The 18217-nt window shown below is 47.4% G+C and overlaps 1 protein-coding gene across 1 annotated transcript; it reads right to left on the reverse strand.

Moving 5' to 3' along the window:
• Positions 1 to 5673: 5673 nt before the first annotated feature.
• On the reverse strand, positions 5674 to 16891 carry LOC120220550 (potassium/sodium hyperpolarization-activated cyclic nucleotide-gated channel 2-like). Its single transcript, XM_039217678.1, has 3 exons — positions 16876 to 16891; positions 16328 to 16786; positions 5674 to 5799 (listed from the first exon to the last, which is right to left on the reverse strand). The coding sequence occupies exons 1-3, from the start codon at positions 16889 to 16891 to the stop codon at positions 5681 to 5683; spliced, it is 594 nt and encodes a 197-aa protein (XP_039073609.1). The 3' UTR covers positions 5674 to 5680.
• Positions 16892 to 18217: the final 1326 nt, after the last annotated feature.

Raw genomic sequence — 18217 nt, forward strand, 5'->3', positions numbered from 1 at the left:
CAAACCATGAGAGACTCTTGAATGCTGACAAAAACTGAGGACTGATGGATGTGGGGGGGGAGGGAGGATGGGCATGGAGGAGGGCACTTGTGGGGATGAGCACTGGGTGTTATATGGAAACCAATTTGACAATAAACTATTTGTAAAAAAGAAAAAGGGGGGGGAGGGAGGGAAGACGTACAGAGAAAGGTCAATAGCCCAAGATTAAAACTAATACAGCAGGCTAATACTAACTGTAAGAGAGCTGATGCTGTACCATCGGACAAAACAGGCTATAAATAAAGAGATGACAATGTAACTTCGGGACAATAAAAGGTTCCATTCATCAGAAAGACAGGAGTCTAACTTTGTATGCACCTAACACATAAAGCAAAAATAAACACAACTGCAAGGAGAACGTGATAAATCCACCATCAAAGGGAGAGATTCTAACACTCCTTTTTCAAAGAGATCAAGCTGCCCCCCCCAAAAAAAAAGTAGAACTATACTAACAATCATATGAATAAAGACGGTTCCGTTATCAAGTTTGGTCCAGGGGATGTACACAGACCACAGCACGCAGCAAATGGGGAACACACGTTGTTTTCAAGCACATGTGGAACATTTACAAACAGCAGCCCCGTGATAGGCCAGTAGGATTAACTCAAAAAAATGTCAAGGGGTGCACATCATACTGATGACATGCACAATGCAGTTGGCAATCACACAAAGATAACGAGAAAGCCCCACTACTGGAAATGTAAGATACACTTCTAAATAACTCAAGGATCAAAGAAAAAAATCATAATACAAATCATAAAACATTTAGAAGTGAACCATAACAAACTAACTATAATCTGAGACATACAGGATATAAGAAAATATCATTTAGATGGAAGTTTACAGCCTTCAGAGGTTTACAATTAGAAGATAAGAAATGTCAGGGCCCCTGGGTGACTCAGTTGGTTCAGTGTCCAACTTCATCTCAGGTCATGATCTCGCGATAAGTGGGTTCAAGCCCCATGACGGGCTCTGTGCTGACAGCTCTCTTTTCCCCTGCCCTCCTCGTACTCTGTGTGTGTGTGTGTGTGTCTCTCTCTCAAAATAAATAAACATTAAAAACATCTTTAAAAAACAAAAGAAAGAAAAGAAGAAATGTGGGGCACCTGAGTAGCTCAGTCGGTTGAGCATCCAACTCTTGATTTCAGCTCAGGTCCTGATCCCAGGGTCACAGGATTAAGCCTTGGGCTCTGTGCTGAACATGAAGCCTGCTTGAGATTCTTTCTCTCTCTCCCTTTGCCCCTCTCCCTCACTTTTGCTCTCATTCTCACTCTCTCCTTCTAAAATGAAAAATAATAAAAAAAAATTTTTTTCAATGAAAATAAGAAATGTTACAAAATTAATGTGTTAAGGCCCAACTTCTGGAGCTACAAAGAATCTACCCCGTCACCTCCTCTTGACTTCCCTCATACCTTACCCACACTTTTCCCTCCTCTTTTCCCTGTACATACTGAGCCCTTCCTGTGTGCCCAGCACTGCCTCCTCCCCCACCATCTTTATCGTCAATTCTCTGACACTGTTCAGATTTCCCTCTGGCATTTTACTAGAAACACCCAGTGTACACAGTACCAAATGTAACCGTCTTTGCACCCATTCATTCAACACCAACACCTGCCGACTACCACCCTGCACCAAGATGGCGCAGATGCTACAGACACAGAAATGAAGAAAGAAAGCCCAGTCCTTCCCCCAGAGCAGAGGTCATCATGGCCTAGCCTCCAGACCACCACCATCATCATCAACTAGGTGCTTCTTTAGAGCTGAAGATCTCAGGTCTACACCTCACCTACTGAATCAGAAACTCTGGAGTGAGGCCTAACACCCTGCCTTACCAAGCCCTCCAAATGATGCTGACCCAGTGCTGGAGGAGTCTAAGACCCACTGCCCACAGGAGTTCAAAGTCCAGCAAACATAAACAAAAGAACACTTGGAGACAGCTGGAGAAGATATTATGGACGGTGCAGGGGTATGAAGAAACAGGATCAGACAGATAGGATCAGGATCAGATCCTGAAAACCTTCGGTGCCTGAGAAGGACTCTGTGTTTTGAGAACAATGAGGAGTCACTGAGAAGTAGGGAGAAGCTATAGTGACATCCAGAGTCGTCACTGCAATACTGACTATACAGGGGACTTTCCAAGCAGGTTTCTTCAGAAGCCAGGCATGTTATGATTCCCTTTTTATCGATGGGAATGTTTGAAACAAAAATTATTTATCACTAGCAACAAAAGTCCAGGGCCATCCGTCTCAGTGTTAAGGTGCCAGCATGATCTTACATCTAAGAGCAAGGATTGGATAATCTCACAGCTTTTTTTTTTTTTTTTTAACGTATATTGGTTTTTGAGAGACAGAGAGACACAGAGCATGAGCAGGGAAGGGGCAGAGAGAGGGAGACACAGGATCCGAGGCAGGCTCTGGGCTCCTGTCCCTGTCGGCACAGAGCCCAGATGCAGGGCTCAAACTCATGAACTGTGAGATCACGACCTGAGCCAAAGTCAGACATGTAACCAGCTGAGCCACCCTGGCGCTCCCGGATAATCTCACAGCTTTGAAGCCATGCCTGCATTGCTCAAGCACTGAGGAGACCATAATGCAAATGATGGCGATTAACTCAGATACTTTCAATATGAACAAATATTCCTTCTCTGGGAAGGCCTATCCATCGCCCCGCTCTGGAGATACCAACCCCTTTGGACTCAGACGTAAGCATTTATTCAGACAGGGCTATCACATTCATCTGAAAGCAGTTTTCCTTGAACCTTTAGACAGCTGTGAAGGAGGGGTCCCTTGGAAGCCTGCACTTGAACAGACATTAAGAAGAGCAGTACATCAGAGGCGCCTGGGTGGCTCAGTTGGTTGTGTCCAACTTGGCTCAGGCCATGATCTCATGGTTCATGAGTTCGACCCCTACCTGAAATGTCAGCTCAGAGCCTGTCTCCCTCTCTCTGCCCCTCCTTTGTTTGTGCTCTGTCTCTGTCTCTGTCTCTCCCTCTCCGTCTCAAAAATAAATAAACATTGGGGGACCTGGGTGGCTTAGTCGGTTAAGCGTCCGACTTTCGCTTAGGTCATGATCTCACTGTTCGTGGGTTCAAGCCCCGCGTCAGGCTCTGTGCTGACAGCTAGCTCAGAGCCTGGAGACTGTATCAGTCTGTGACTCCCTCTCTCTCTGACCCTCCCCTGCTCATGCTGTCTCTCTCTCTCTCCTAGAAATAAATAAAACTAAATAAATTAATTAATTAAATAAATAAACATTAAAAAACAATTTAAGGGATGCCTGGGTGGCTCAGTCAGTTAAATGACTCTTGGTTTCAGCTCAGGTCATAATTTCATGGTTTCATGAGTTCAAGCTCCACATTCGGGTCTGTTGGCAGCGTGGAGCCTGCTTGGGATTCTCTCTCTCTCTTTCTCTCTGCCCCTCCCCCACTCACACTGTCTCTGTCTCTCTCAAAATAAATAAACTTTAAAAAAATTTTTTTAAAAAGGAACAGTGTATCAAGTCAAGGCTTTGTCCTTACATTCATTTGGATGGAGCTTTCAGAGCTCAGTTTCTGAGTACTGCATAGATCTGATCTCCAAACTGCTGATAACATTCAGTTATTAAAAAATCCCTGGGGTAGTCAAAGAATCAGATCCATTGCTAATCTCTACTGAGAGTGAAGAGAATTAACCAACCAAGTTTAATTTAATTTAGGTCTTTCTCACTGACTTAATTTAATAATTATTTGTAAGCACAAAGCATCCTTCCTTCTGTAAGATCTGCAGTAAATTAATCACTTCTCCCTCTGGACAGGTTATTTGCATTCTTTTCAACATTTTTTTGGAGGAAATACATAATGCCTGGTACAAAATGCAAAAGATATCAAAGAGCATATGGCGGGGGGCGGGGGGGGGAGCGGAAGGCACACAGAAAGAAGTATATCATCTGCCCCACCCCACCCCCAGAGGCAGGCTGGGACAACTATGGAAACCTGTACATTTGCCCTGTTTGGGATTTTTTCTTTTATTATACGCAGTTTTCAATACTGTAATGTTCTACTTTGGTGACTATTCGGTACCAGTTCAGGAGACGCCTCCTTTTTTGTCATTCCCACCATGAGGTTATGTCTACTTTATGTCATTGATCCCCTACACACAGACATTTAACTGGCTTCCAATCTTTTGCTACTTCAAACAGTGCTGAAAATTAAATCCTTGTATGAAAATCTATCCCCTGTATGAAGAAATAAACAAAAGACTGTAAATATCGGGGTGCCTGGGTGGCTCAGTCGGTTAAGCATCCTGCTTTGGCTCAGGTCATGATCTCATGGTTCGTGGGATTGGGCCCCACGTCGGGCTCTGTGCTGACAGCTAGCTCAGAGCCTGGAGCCTGTTTCAGATTCTGCATCTCCCTCTCTCTCTGACCCTCTCCTGCTCACACTGTCTCTCTAAGAAATAAATAAAACATTAAAAAAAAAAAAAACACTGTAAATATCTACAATGGAATATTATTATTTAACCTTTAAAAAAAAAAATGACATTCAGAGGCATTTGGGTGGCTCAGTTGACTAAGCATCCGACTTTGGCTCAGGTCATGATCTCATGGTTTGTGAGTTCAAGTCCAGCATCGGGCTACCTGCTATCAGCACAGAGCCTGCTTCAGATCCTCTGGACTCTCCCGCTTTGCCCTCCCCCACTCACATGCACGCAGACTGTCTCAAAAATAAAGAAACATAAAAAAAGAAAAAAGGACGTTTTGACACATGCAGTAACACACATGATCCTTGAGGGCATTATGCTGAGTCACAAAAGGAGAAATCCTTCATGATTCCACTGTACCTACAGAAGTCAAACCCGCAGAGATAGAAAGCCAAATGGCGGTGACCAGTGGTGGGGGGGAGAGGGAAGTAGAGAGTTGGGGGATCATGGGCACAGAGCTTCAGTTTTGCAAGATGAAAAATGGTCCAGAGACGGACGGTCGTAATGATGAACAGCAGTGTAATCACACTGCCACTGAACTGGACTGAAAAATGGTGAAGACTGTGAACTGTAGGTTATGTGTATTTTACCACAATTTTTAAAAACCCATTTTCTTGGGGTACCTGGGTGGCTCAGTCAGTTGAGTGTCTGACTCTTGATTTCGGCTCAGGTCATAATCTCACAGTTTGTGGGATCAAGTCCAGCAACAGGCTCTGCATTTACAGCATGGAGCCTGCTTGGGATCCTCTCTCTCTCCCGTGCTCTCTGTCCCTGCCCTGCTCATGCTGGCTGGCTTACTCACTCGCTCGCTCGCTCTCTCTCTCTCAAAATAAATGAACATATAAAGGGAAAATCCATTTTTTGTACTCTTATGTATGCATTTATTCATTCATGCATTTGTTCAATCGTCCCTTAAACCTATGTGTGCCAGAATCACACAGTTATGCACAGTTTTATCCTCAGGTTGAGGAAGACGAAAAGGAATTAAGTAGGCAAAGAAACGACACAAGCAGAAAGTTCGGGGTGTGAAAAATCAAAATGCCACACTAGAGGAAGAAGCAGAGAGAGGTAAAGAGGGGCCAGATATAAAGGCCTCGGGCATCTTACTAAAGAGGAGATTTTATTCTGTAAGTATAAATGATTATCCTGAAAGGTTCAGGGCACACGTCGACCACCTGACCTGTGTGTTAGGAGAGCCCTGGTTTCCACGTGGATGCTGGACAGAGACTGAAGCTGACAAAGAACCCCTCCGTCATGTTTTCCTCCAACGCGGAAAGAGTAACAGTGAATCTTGGTGGATCTTGACCTGCGCAGAAAAGACCAAAAGGAAACAGAATTGCAGTAAATTAGGGTATAATTCACAGCTCAAGTAGTTTTCAAAGTGGGGTTCCCCCCCCACCAACTACATTAGCATCGCCCCGGGGAGCTGGTTAGAAATGCAAATCCTCGCTCCCTCCCAGCCCCACTGAGTCAGGACCCCTGGGGGTGGGGCCCCAGCAATCTGTGCTTTAACCAGCAGAGGTGATTCCGATGCAAATCACACCTTAAATAACTTGTTTAATGTTTATTTAAAATTTTTGAGGGGCGCCTGGGTGGCTCAGTCGGTTGAGCGTCTGTCTTCAGCTCAGGTCATGATCTCATGGTTCATGAGTTCAAGCCTCATGTCAAGCTCTGTGCTGACAGCTTAGAGCCTAGAGCCTGCTTCGGATTCTGTGTCTTCCTCTCTCTGCCCCTCGCCTGCTCATAATCTCTCACTCTCTCAAAAACGAATAAACATTAAAAAAATTTTTTTAAATAAAATAAAATTTTTGAGAGACAGAGCACTAGTGGGGGAGGGGCAGAGAGAGTAGGAGACACAGAATCCGAAGCAGGCTCCAGGCTCTGAGCTGTCAGCACAGAGCCTCACCCACGAACCATGAGATCATGACCTGAGCTGAAGTCGGACGCTCAACTGACTGAGCCACCCAGGCGCCCTGCAAGTTCACATTTAAAACCATTCTCCACGGGGGCGCCTGGGTGGCTTAGTCGGTTAAGCGTCCGACTTTCGCTTAGGTCGTGATCTCGCGGTTCGTGGGTTCGAGCCCCGCGTCGGGCTCTGTGCTGACTGCCAGCTCAGAGCCTGGAGCCTATTTCAGAGTCTGTATCTCCCTCTCTCTCTGACCCTCCCCTGCTCACGCTCTCTCTCTCTCTCCCTCTCTCTCCTAGAAATAAATAAAACATTAAAAAATTTAAAAAAATAAAAAAATAAAACCATTCTCCACGACAGAATTCACAAGTATCTTTTAAACAGTAGGTTTCTTACTCCTCGACCCAACTTGCCAGTAAAAGTTAACACTCTGACTCCCTTTACTTTATTTGATATAGATAACATTATTGGGGCACCTGGGTGGCTCAGTCAGCTAAGCGTCCAACTTCGGCTCAGGTCATGATCTCACAGCTCGGCTTGTGAGTTCGAGCCCCGCATTGGCCTCTCTGCTGTTTTCGCAGAACCCGAATTGGATCCTCTGTCTCTCCTCCCCCACCTTCTCTCTGCCACTCCTCCCATTTTCTCTCTCAAAAATTAAAAACATTTTTAAATGAACATTAAATTAATTTTAACATTAAAACATAACAAAAGTTATCAAATTTACCTGCCCACCCAAAATGTACTTGCGCAAAGTTGTCAGGAAAATGATGCAAAGTACAAATGTACAAAGTACACTTTATATACGTTCTCCCTTGTTTCAAAAACCATTCGAGGCAGCTGGTGTACACATGAATTAATGTTTACCGTAGATCTCAAGTGTCCTTTGGGAAGACTGTCTCAAAATGTACTCCATGAAAGATCTGAGGCTTTGTAGAAACTTATCTCGGACTTTCGAGAGACTTAAAGACCAGAGCTTTCTAGGCCACAAAGTCCAACAGTCTAAGAAATACAGGCCAAGAAAAGCCATCTGTGAACCCTCCAGAAATACTGCATATCCAATAGTCCAGGGGGCCTTAGAAATGCGAGTGCTCACAGGGCCTAGGCTGCCACATAACCAGTAAGCGATCCTCCGGGAATTCAGACGTTTTATTGAAATCTGAAGAGCCCCAGAGCACCCTCTCTAGTTCCGAAATATGTTTCCTGCCATTCGAGAGGGTTTTGTTCAAGCCCCCTACAACCACGACATCAATCCCAGTTGTCTTAAGGGTACAATTCATATGCTAAGTGGCAGAAACCCGGAGGCAGTGAGGCAGAATTAAAAAACACACGCTCTGTTTCCTGGTGTTGAATGAAGGGTCTCCTCTCTAGCCCTTGACCCTGGAAAGACCGCTCTGCTCAGGCATTGAGTGGGCAGTATTGTCATGTGTCTCCTACAGTCCTTGAAGCAAGGCAAGCACGCAACAAGTATCTATTATTCGTGTACTGATTTCCTTCTGTGCCAGGAGCGCAGCGACCGTGAAAGGCAATCATTGATGATGGGCCCAGCGGGATAATAACACGAGTCACCACTAGATGGCAGTAATGGTGCTAAGTAATTAGCTATTAACATTGGTTCTCAAAACTGTGCTCTACTTGTTGCTCAGTATTTACTCATTCATTCACAAAATAATTATTCGACACCTATTATGTGCCTGGCACCACAAGGGTCAGCAAAGAAAGACACAGCCCCAGTCCACAGACCTTACCGTTCTAGGTGAGAAAATGGACCAGTAAAAATCACACCAGTAAAAATATCACAAGGGTTGTGATACTGCACAAGGGGAGAGCCGGCCCCCAGGGGAGGAAAGCAGCCCTAAGAAAGAGATGAAGCCAAGAAGGGGGTGCTGCTAAGGTCCGAAGAACAGGACTTGGTGGGTGAGGGGAGGGAAGGGAGCACTCAGGTGGAGGGAGAGCCTGGTCAAAGGCTGCCAGGTGACAGGGAGGACTAGACTGAAGCCCACAGTACTGGCCGGTGGGCTGGGAGCAGCCCCTCCTGGAGGGGTGAGCAGCAGCCACACCGTGCAGGACCTCACAAGCCTTGCTCACTCGGGGGATGTGGGTCTAGATCCAAAGAGCAATAGGTCACTGAAGGGTTCTGCACCCTGGGAAGGGAGAAAGCTGGGTGGCTAAACCGGATTCGCCTTTGACAAGGTCAGATCTGCATTCTGGCGGAGTCACTTGGGTCTGCTCCAGGAAGTCCACTGACGGGTAGCCAAGTGGATGTAGGGAGACCAGCTGGAGAACCATCAATGGGGTCTGGGAAGGAAGGAGAGGCCTAGGATCAGGGTAAGGGCAATGGAGATAAAGGGTCAGGATGGCTAAATGGCTAGGGTGTCGAAGAAAAGGGGAATGTCAGAGATGGCTCAGATAGGGCAGCAGATGGAAGGGAAACCAAGGCAGGGGAAGGGTCTCGAAGAGTGGCTGGGTAGCGGGGAGTCATGAGCTCAGTGTTAGACGGGACTGACTATGAAAGGTTTTTGAGACATCCAGGCAGAAACGACCAGAAGGAAAAGGAACATCTGAGTTTAGAGTTCAAAGACAGAACCATGTTGAGTCAGGTGGGCAGGGATGAGACCATCATGGAGTGAAGACTGGGGAAGCATTAAAGCCACCTGGATGACGACCAGCGACCAGCAAATAGGAAAGGGAAGGGAAGGAAAGGGAAGGGAAAGGGAAGGGAAAAGGAAGGGGAAGGGAAGGGAAGGGAAGGGAAGGGAAGGGAAGGGAAGGGAAGGGAGAGAAGCTGAAGGCAGCATTAGAAACCCAACTACGGGGGGGGGGGGCTGGCTGGCTCAGTGGGTGGAACGTGTGATTCTTGATCTTGGGGTTGTGGGTTCGACCCCCACCCTGGATGTAAAGATTGCTTAAAAATAAAATCTTAAAAATAAAAATCTAACCACAGGCAGAGGTCAAAATACAGGTAAGGGAAGGCTTCAAAAGAATCAAAGCCAAAAAAGAACAAAACTGGGAGATAAGATTACAAAAAGCATGTGATTCCATTCCAGTCCCAGCAAACTGCCCATTCTTAGAGAAGGGGTGTGGCCTTGAATGACCCCTAATTGCGTAGGGGGCTGTTCAAATAGCCTGCTCCAGAAACCTGAGTGTTCCTATTGCAGACAACTTATCACACAGCCTTCAGCTTAGAGGCTGTGGGAAGGGGGAGCCTGGCCTAGTGCAAGCTCAACTGCTCAGAAGGAGGGTTCTTTACATTTGAAAAACCATTCCCTTGTCCATTCTCATTTCACACAATGAAAGAACTGTCAGCTTGACTTTTTTTGTTTGTTTTTCCAGGATAGGTAGTAGACACACACAGCCTTGGGTTCAAATACCAGTTCCCTTCATCCTGAACTGAGAGCCTCAGGCAATTATCTACCTCTCTCTAGTTTCCTGAACTTTACCATGCGAAAGCTCTGCAATTCTCATATAAAAAAGAAAGTGAGAGGAGGGATGCCTGGGTGTCTCCCTCGGTTGAGTGTCTGACTCTTGATTTTGGCTCAGGTCATGATCCCAGGGTTGTGGGACTCCATTCTGAGCATGGAACCTTCTTGGAATTCTATCTTTCCCTCTGCCCCTCTCCCCCGCTAACACTCTCTCTTTAAAAAAAAGGGGGGGGGGGGGAGTGGGGGATATAAAGCAAATGTGGCCAAATGTTAATTGGTGAATTCAAGTTAATGCTATTGCCTTAGTCCTTTTGCAATATGTATCAAATCAACACGTTACCTAACTCAAACTTACATAATGTTATACGTCAATTACACCTCAATGAAGGTGGGGAAAAATGGTTAATCTGGGTGATACAGATGTTTGTGAGACTATTCTTGTAGTTTTTCAGTAGCTTTGAAATTATTTAAAAAAAAATTTTTTAACGTTTTACTTATTTTTGGGAGAGAGATAGACACAGCATGACAGGGGAGGGTCAGAGAGAGAGGGAGACACAGAATCCGAAGCAGGCTCCAGGCTCTGAGCTGTCAGAACAGAGCCTGATGCAAAGCTTGAACTCAAAACTATGAGATCATGGCCTGCGCTGAAGTTGGATGCTTAACTGACAGAGCCAACCAGGTGCCCAGCCCTGAAGTTATCTAAATAAAAAGTGTTTAGGGTATTTAACAACAAAAATACCTGGTGGGGACCATGAATACAGATTAAACCGTGTTGACTATTGGCTAAGAATTATGGATTGAGGGAAGCATGGAGGTTCGTTACACTATTTCTTACTTCTTTTTTTAAGTAGGCTCCACACCCAACATGGGGCTCGAACTCACAACCCTGAGATTAAGAGTCGCATGCTCTACGGACTGAGCCAGCCAGGCACCTCAATATTCTACTTCTATAGATTTTTTTTTTCATAGCAAGAAGTTTCTTTTAAAAAACAGTTGCTGGGGTGGGGGGGAAATATACAAAGTGCCAGCACCTGGTTCTGTTTGTTTACTAGAGAAGAATTTTTGTTTGCTCTTTTTTTTTTTTTTTGAGAGAGAGAGAGCAAGCGCGAGCGAACGCATGAGCTGGGGGGGCGGGGGGAGGTGTCAGAGAGAGGGAGACACAGAATGCGAAGCAGGTTCCAGGCTCCGAGCTGTCAGCACAGAGCCTGATGCAGGGCTCAAACTCACGAACCGTGAGATCATGACCTGAGCCAAAGTCGGACACTTAACTGGCTGAGCCACCCAGGTGCCCCTGTTTACTCTTCTTCTCTAGGGTCCAAGTTTACGCTATAACGTCGTTTTCTTCTCAGATCTGCTATAAAATATAAGGTTTGGGTTGGAGTGGGGATTTTTTGTTAGTTTTCATTTTAAAACAGCTGATGACTGGGGTGCCTGGGAGGCTCAGTTGGTTGAGCTTCCGACTTCAGCTCAGGTCATGATCTCACGGTTCATGGGTTTGAGCCCCGCGTCGGGCTCTGTGCTGACAGCTCAGAGCCGGGAGTCTGTTTCGGATTCTGTGTCTCCCTCTCTCTCTGCCCCTGCCCTGCTCACACTGTCTGTCTGTCTGTCTCCCTCTCTCAAAAATAAACATGGAAAAATTAAACAACTGATAACTTAAACCCTGCTGATAACTAATTAGATGCTTTGCCCAATTCCTTGGATTTAAGAGTCCAACAGCGGAGAGGCCTTCCCTACCAGCAGGCATCGCAACCCTAAGGTGGGAAAGCCACAGGAATGCTGGGGAGATAAATGTGGGAAGACAGAGGCCCTATTCGCCCTGCCCTGCTCCGGCCATGTTCCAGGTTCCCAGGCTCCTCCCCCCAGCTGCTGAGGGGGACCCTATAGCACCCCGGTCCCTGCCTCAGTCTGGGGGCCTGAGTGCCCATTTTTCTGCCTCATCTCCTGCTGCACTCTGCCATCACCCTGTGTTCCAGCCACCCCAGACCACAGGCAGTTCCCAGCTGGACTTGGCTCCCTGCCACAGACCTGTTTTTGACCTTGCTCACACGATGGAATGCCAGTGCCAGCGTTTTCCCTGGCAACCCTGCCTACTTCCCAGCTGGGTAAAAGTGAACTAGTTGCTTGACCCGCTAAAACGATCTTCTCCAAGGGGATATTAAAACCTTCCTCCTGGAATTGTTCTGCAGATCGGAGAGACTGCATATAGGTATGGGGCTTAGCGTGAAGAAACAGCTGAACAAATATTATTTAACAGTTAAAAGGCTCTACTGAGATGATCTCGTTCCTTCCCGGAATATAGGCTCCTTGAGAACAGGGAATGTGTATTTATCTTCTTGGCATCGCTAATGTCGATCATAACACATACCAGAAGGATGGACTTGCAAATACCCATGATTCAGAATCACATGAGGGTTTGCTTTCACTTGGTTGCAAAATATAGACTCCTCGGCTCCAGACCTATTGGGAACGGGGCCCTGGTTAGTGCAGAGTAGCCACTGAGTCAAAGGATCACCCTCTGTGATCTTTATCAGTACCTACCCTTCACCTCTAACATGGACAACTGATATTTGCTAAGTCATATGGAATGTGGCACCACGACGCTTCAAAACAAGTTGTGTCCTACCCTGAACTGGTTTCCTAGAGCGGCAGTGACAAACTCCCACAAATTGGATGACTGAGGACAACAGAAATCTGTTCCTCTAAAGCTCTGGAGGCTAGTAGTCCAGAAAGAAGGTGTTGGTAGGGTTGTGCTCTCTCGGAAGGCTCTAAAGGCAAACCTGTCCCGTGCCTTTCTCTTTGCTTCTGGTGTTACTGACACTCTTTGGCATTCCTTGGAGTGTAAACATGTCACTCCAATCTCTGCGTCTATAGTCACATGCTCTTCCGTCTCCTGCTTATGGGGATATGTGTGATGACAAGCAAGGTCCACCTTGACGATCCAAAATCTCTCCATTGTGATGTCCTTAACTGAATCACATCTGTGAGGGTTTGTTGTGGTTTTTTTTCTTGCTGTTTTATTTATTTTTTTGCCAGATGAGATAACATTCACAGGTTCCAGAAATTAGGATGTCTTCTGGGAGGGGCCACCACTCAGTGTACCACACACCCAAACCCCAGCAGACTAAGCGGAGGTCAGTTCGTAAGCTTCCCATGTGATTCCCGGCTGTGAAAACTACTGAGCTGGGCACTGACTATTGCTGAATGAACAAATGGCTTCCTCTACTGTGCCAACTCCCCTCTCCTCCATCTCTTTCACTTTAGCTATAGCCCTCACAAGGAGAGACCTTTCTAGAATATTCCATACCTAAAGAAGGGGGGGGTGTGTGTGAAAGTTTTTGGAGTTCCTGACTCCTAAAATGCAATGGGCCACAGACACCTCCCATCATTTAGCTCTTCCATCATGGACCTCTCTGCTCATTGAGTTCTCTTTCCTTTGCAGTGCAAGTTTCTTCTGGGGAGGTGGGGGTGGGCAGACGGCTCCCTGGGCTGCCCAGTTTCCCCCTTGCCCTAGAAATGCTTGTGCAATACAGAACAGACTCGCCAGGAAAAACTCGTGACTCACCCCTAGTTTACGATTTGATCAAGAGACTAAGACTGCAGAAATATCTTAGCCCAAGGCCACTATGGGACTCCTGACTCCAGGCACAACATCGCAGGAAGCAACCCGAGAGGAGCGACATCCTTCTCAGGGCTTCTCCCAGCGGGGCTTCTGCTGTGGGATAACACACTGTGCTGGCAGATGTTTAACAAACAGTTCTCCAGGGGTAAAAGCCTTGGATGTGTAGCTTTACCTATTCCTGAGACATAACAGTCCCATCGCGGTCAAGTTCAAGCTGACAGCATGACGTCACCAAGAGACAAGCTCGTTCTCACCAGCCAACTCCCAGACACTGACCTATAGAAAAACCACTCTTCTCTCAGGGAAGATTTGCTCGCCCAAGAACTGGACAGGGCAGCCTTTGGAGAGTAATTACAGATGGTTTCCTAATTTCAGGGACCAAATGCTACTACTAGGAACAAGTGTTTAAAATAAACACAAATCTTTACAGTCCCTACCCAACAAGAAAGTTCTAGAAACAACTCTACCTCCTCCTCTGTCATCGAAATTTATTTCTCCATCTTTTTTTTTTTTTTTTTTAAACGAATTCATCTAACATTGGGGCACCTGGGTGGCTCAGTTGGTTGGGTTGAGTGTCCAACTTTGGCTCAGGTCATGATCTCATGGTTCGTGAGTTCGAGCCCACTGTCAGTGCAGAGCCCCTTTCCAATCTTCTGTCCCCGCTATCTGCCCCTCCCCCGCTCACACGGTCTCTCCATCTCAAAAATAAACTTTAAAAAAAGTTTATCTAACATTGACTCCGTGATAAACACTGTTCCAAGTGCACTACATACCATGACTCAATTTACCCTCACAACAGGCCTAGATGGCAAGTACTTTAAAGATCTGTTTCAACAGATGAGCTCATTGAAGCACTGTGAGGTTAAGTAAACATTCCTAAAGTCACAAAGCCCTGGGGCGCCTGGGAGGCTCAGAAGGTTAAATGTTGGACTTCACCTCAGGTCATGATCTCATAGTTCATGGGTTCGAGCCCCAAGGTGGGCTCTGTGCTGACAGCTCAGAGCCTGGAGCCTGCTTCAGATTCTTTGTCTCTCCTTCTCTCTCTGCCCCTCCTCTGCTTGACCTCCGTCTCTCTCTCAAAAGTAAATAAACACTTAAAAAGTTAACTTGAAAACTTTAAGAAGTCACACAGCCCTGAACTGTCTGCAATTTCCAAGAAAGTGTAGCAGAATAAATGACAGTCTACCAACCCAGGAACTCCTATGTTTTAGATATAGATCTGTGAAAAAATAAGCTGCATTATTTATATATATGTAATTGTAAACTGAACCTAATAAACACATAAATACACCAGTAAAATTTTTCACAATGATCGGTCTTGGGGATAAGAGCACTTTGTCTCCTCACATTCATCTTCAGTAAAGAAGCTCAAATCTCTTTGCAATTCTCAGTTAATTCCAAATCAATATTCCTCAGAGGCTATACATCACATTTATGGTCTGTTTTACGGTCATTTTATTGCTGTTATTAGTAATGAAAATGAGAATATTATGCAACACAAAACATGTCACGTAGAAACCAGAAAGAGACATGTTCGTTGTTCGAAGATTTACAACAAAAACTAAATTTCTAACAAATGAGCACTTCATTAATTATAACAAGACCTCAAATGTATAAAGCATTTTATGTTTAAAAGTTTTTCATGTGTCGTCAATATGGCACATGGAATGTAATCTGCAGCCAGTCGGCCCTGAATTCAAATTTCTGGTTTCTGCTCTTAATACTGTTCTGTGTATAATTCTTAACTGTTTAATTTTATTTGGAATAAGTCCGATTCATATGATTGAAATTCAAAAGCTACAAAGATTTCCAGAAAAATGTTACCAACTCAGTACCCCCGCCCAGCAACCTACCTCCTTTCCTTGGAGGTTAAAAAAAAAATAATAATTCACTTTTTGATATCCTTCCAGGGACATCTTACGCATATATGTTACAAGCAATCGGCACACTTGTGCCATTTTATACCCATGTTAGCATTCCACACTCACGGAAAGTCTGATCTGGTTTCCTCCCCGGGAAAAGGAAGGTGGGGAAGATTACATAAGGGAATTAGGAAAACACCTAGCCATAGTGTGGCCTGGAAGCAGCCCGCAATAATTTTCCTTCCCCTACCCTTAAAAATCCTCTGAGAGGCGCCTGGGTGGCTTAGTCGGTTAAGCGTCCGACTTTCGCTTAGGTCATGATCTCGCGGTTCGTGGGTTCGAGCCCCGCGTCGGGCTCTGTGCTGACTGCCAGCTCGGAGCCTGGAGCCTGTTTCAGTCTGTGACTCCCTCTCTCTCTGACCCTCCCCTGCTCACGCTCTCTCTCTCTCCTAGAAATAAATAAAAACCTTAAAAAAAAAAAAAAAAAGCCTGTGAGTTCAGGGGTCCTTAGCATGCCTCACACTCACTGCTTGCTAATCACAGACTGTCTGCTACCTCCCCCAGTTTCCAATTTAGGAGGATGGGTGCAGGGCCCAGCAAGTGCATCTCTAACCCTCTCCGAAGCTGCAGGAGCTGCTGATCAGGGGTCCCTTGGGAGCCTCCCGGCAGAGAGGGAACTCAGACGCCTGTGATTACAAGTTCTGCCACTGGCGCAAGTCATTCTCTGGCCTTCACTGCTATTTAACGGAATAACTCCCATCGCAAAGGCTGCTTCCAGGCTACAGCAGATGCAGCACGTGCACGGCCTACATTAGCACACGCTCACGAAAGGAAGCTCGAAAGAGACGCGGGGCAGCCGGGAGGGCGGGGATCTCCCGGGGCCCGCGAGCCGGAGCCCCCACCGCGGGGACAGGCGGGGTCTGGGGCAGCCCCATCCTAACTCCGGGGTGGGGGCTCCTGCTTCAACGCCTTCAGGTGCACCGAGCACCGCGTACCCAAACCCCTCCATGCGACTGAACGGCGCTTACGGTTCAAACAGCGTGCCAGCAAGGGGGCCGGTGACCCGGTGGAACCCAAGCGCCACGTGCGCGCACAGGACGCGGCGCCGCCGGCAGCCCCGCCCACACACGCCCAGCCGCCCTCGGGACTGGCAGTGCGCGCGCGCGCGGACGTGAGACCGGCAAGGGAGGCAATGGCGGCGGGGGCGGGCGGGGCCGGGAGCGGCCGCCCGCCAGGGGGCAGTCGCGCGTCTGCGGGCCGCGGCCGGCTGGAACCGGTCTGGCCGGAAGTGGGGGCGGCACCCTGGCTTCCGCAGCGACGTGCCACGTGCGCAGCCGGGAGGAACTGGAGAAAACAACAAGATGGCGGCGGCGCTGGGGGGCGGGGTCTGCCGGGCGCCCCTGGTTTCTCGGGTCCCTTTAAAGGGCGTTGGCGTTCGTGGGAGAGGGCGGCCGTGTGGAGGAGGGCGCGAGGGAGCGTTCTGTCCCCTTGTCAGGCAGCGTTTGGCTTGTCTGTTCTGCGCCGGGGGGCGAGCAGTCGCGCCAGGCTGTCAGGCCCGGGCGTCCCCCAAGGTCACTGCGGCGCACTCGCATGCAGCCGCTGCCCTGCTTCCCAGCCACTATCCCGGCTGTTTTTCTGTGGGGTTTTTGGGCTTTTGGCTTTGGGGCTTGTTGGATTGTTTTGGTTTTGTTCCTGCGTTTGCTGTTCCCTACGAACTAGAACAGCAGAAACGCCTTTCTCGGGGCGTTTTCTTCCTGAGGGCGAGGTTAGGGGCGGCGGATCGAGCCGGGCGAGTCCAAGTTGGCTCCAAATGCAGTCCCTCCTCTCTTTCCAGCAGTTTTGATTACGTTTCCTGCGTTTGTTCAGAGTTAGAACTGCCTCTCTCCGGGGGTGGGGGCCCTCCGCGCTCCAGGCTTTCGAGTGGCCTCCCCGCCCGGGCCGAGTGTGGGAGGAATGAGTGTGCCCATTGTGTAACGCGGGAGCTGCCCTGCCCCCCGAATGAATGTGTGGCAGAGGCCGAAGCTCTTCTCCACCGTCCAGCCCGGTCATGTTTGCAGAAAGAGAAATGTAGATGTGGGTGGATGTGTATTAACACACTGCAGGAACGACGAACGAAGGCGAAGTGGCTTAGTGTTCATGGCTTTTCGAGAAAGGCCTGCAGCTTCCCTTTTCCTGTGCGTGGATCTGGAGTTGGAAGACCGAGCCATTGAGCCTCTTTCTGGACAGTAGCCCCCGGCTCGATTTTCCTTCCACGCCGTTTTAGTTTACATGAGATTGAGACGCGAGAGAGCCAGTCTGGGTAAAAATAACACAAGCCGTGCCGCTTGTGATGTTATTTTTAGAATAAAGGAGAGGTTTGTCCTCCGTTGTATTTATAAATGTGTCCCCTTATCTGCGTTTAGATGCTCTCCTTGTAATTTGTGAGGTCCTTTAGCAAGTCTCTGAAATGATGTGACTGGGGGAGGAGGGCGAGGTTGTTTGCTTTTCAATAATAAAACTTGCCTCCCAAAGGCTTGGGAGGTTTAATTAGTAAAAATTTCTGAATGTACCTCGAATCAGGGCACGCTACAGTGACAAAGCTCAGGAAAGACGTTACTTTGTTTACAAAGGAGCCCTTGTGGTTTCCTCGGTCTTGTGCTGTGACCAAAACTGCGTCGCTATTAAGTGACAGACTAGAAACGGCATAATGTGGTCAAGAGGGAAAGAAGAAAGCTCGAGGCCTTAATGAAGGCTTAAATGCGGATTTCTGACCCAAGCAAAGGTTTGAAAGAATTTCCCTTCATGCCCTCCTTTTTGTATCGATGCCTTCTAAGACTTCGCTGCAAGCTCTGCCATCATTTTCCAAAAAACGGCTGGGCTGTTTCCAAAGGATTCTTTTCACCTGAAGGGGTTAAGGACCCTCTCTCCCTTCAGCCTGG

This window comes from Hyaena hyaena, unplaced genomic scaffold, assembly GCF_003009895.1.
Source record: "Hyaena hyaena isolate Hyena2069 unplaced genomic scaffold, ASM300989v1 scaffold_702, whole genome shotgun sequence".
NCBI classification, from domain to species: domain Eukaryota; kingdom Metazoa; phylum Chordata; class Mammalia; order Carnivora; family Hyaenidae; genus Hyaena; species Hyaena hyaena.

What these genes read in the sequence shown, in the direction of transcription:
- LOC120220550 (XM_039217678.1), bottom strand. An exon ending in GCTGGCACGCTGTTTGAACC is followed by an intron (nt 5,800 to 16,327) that starts GTAAGCGCCGTT and finishes TTTTCTGCGCAG; the next exon opens with GTCAAGATCCACCAAGATTC.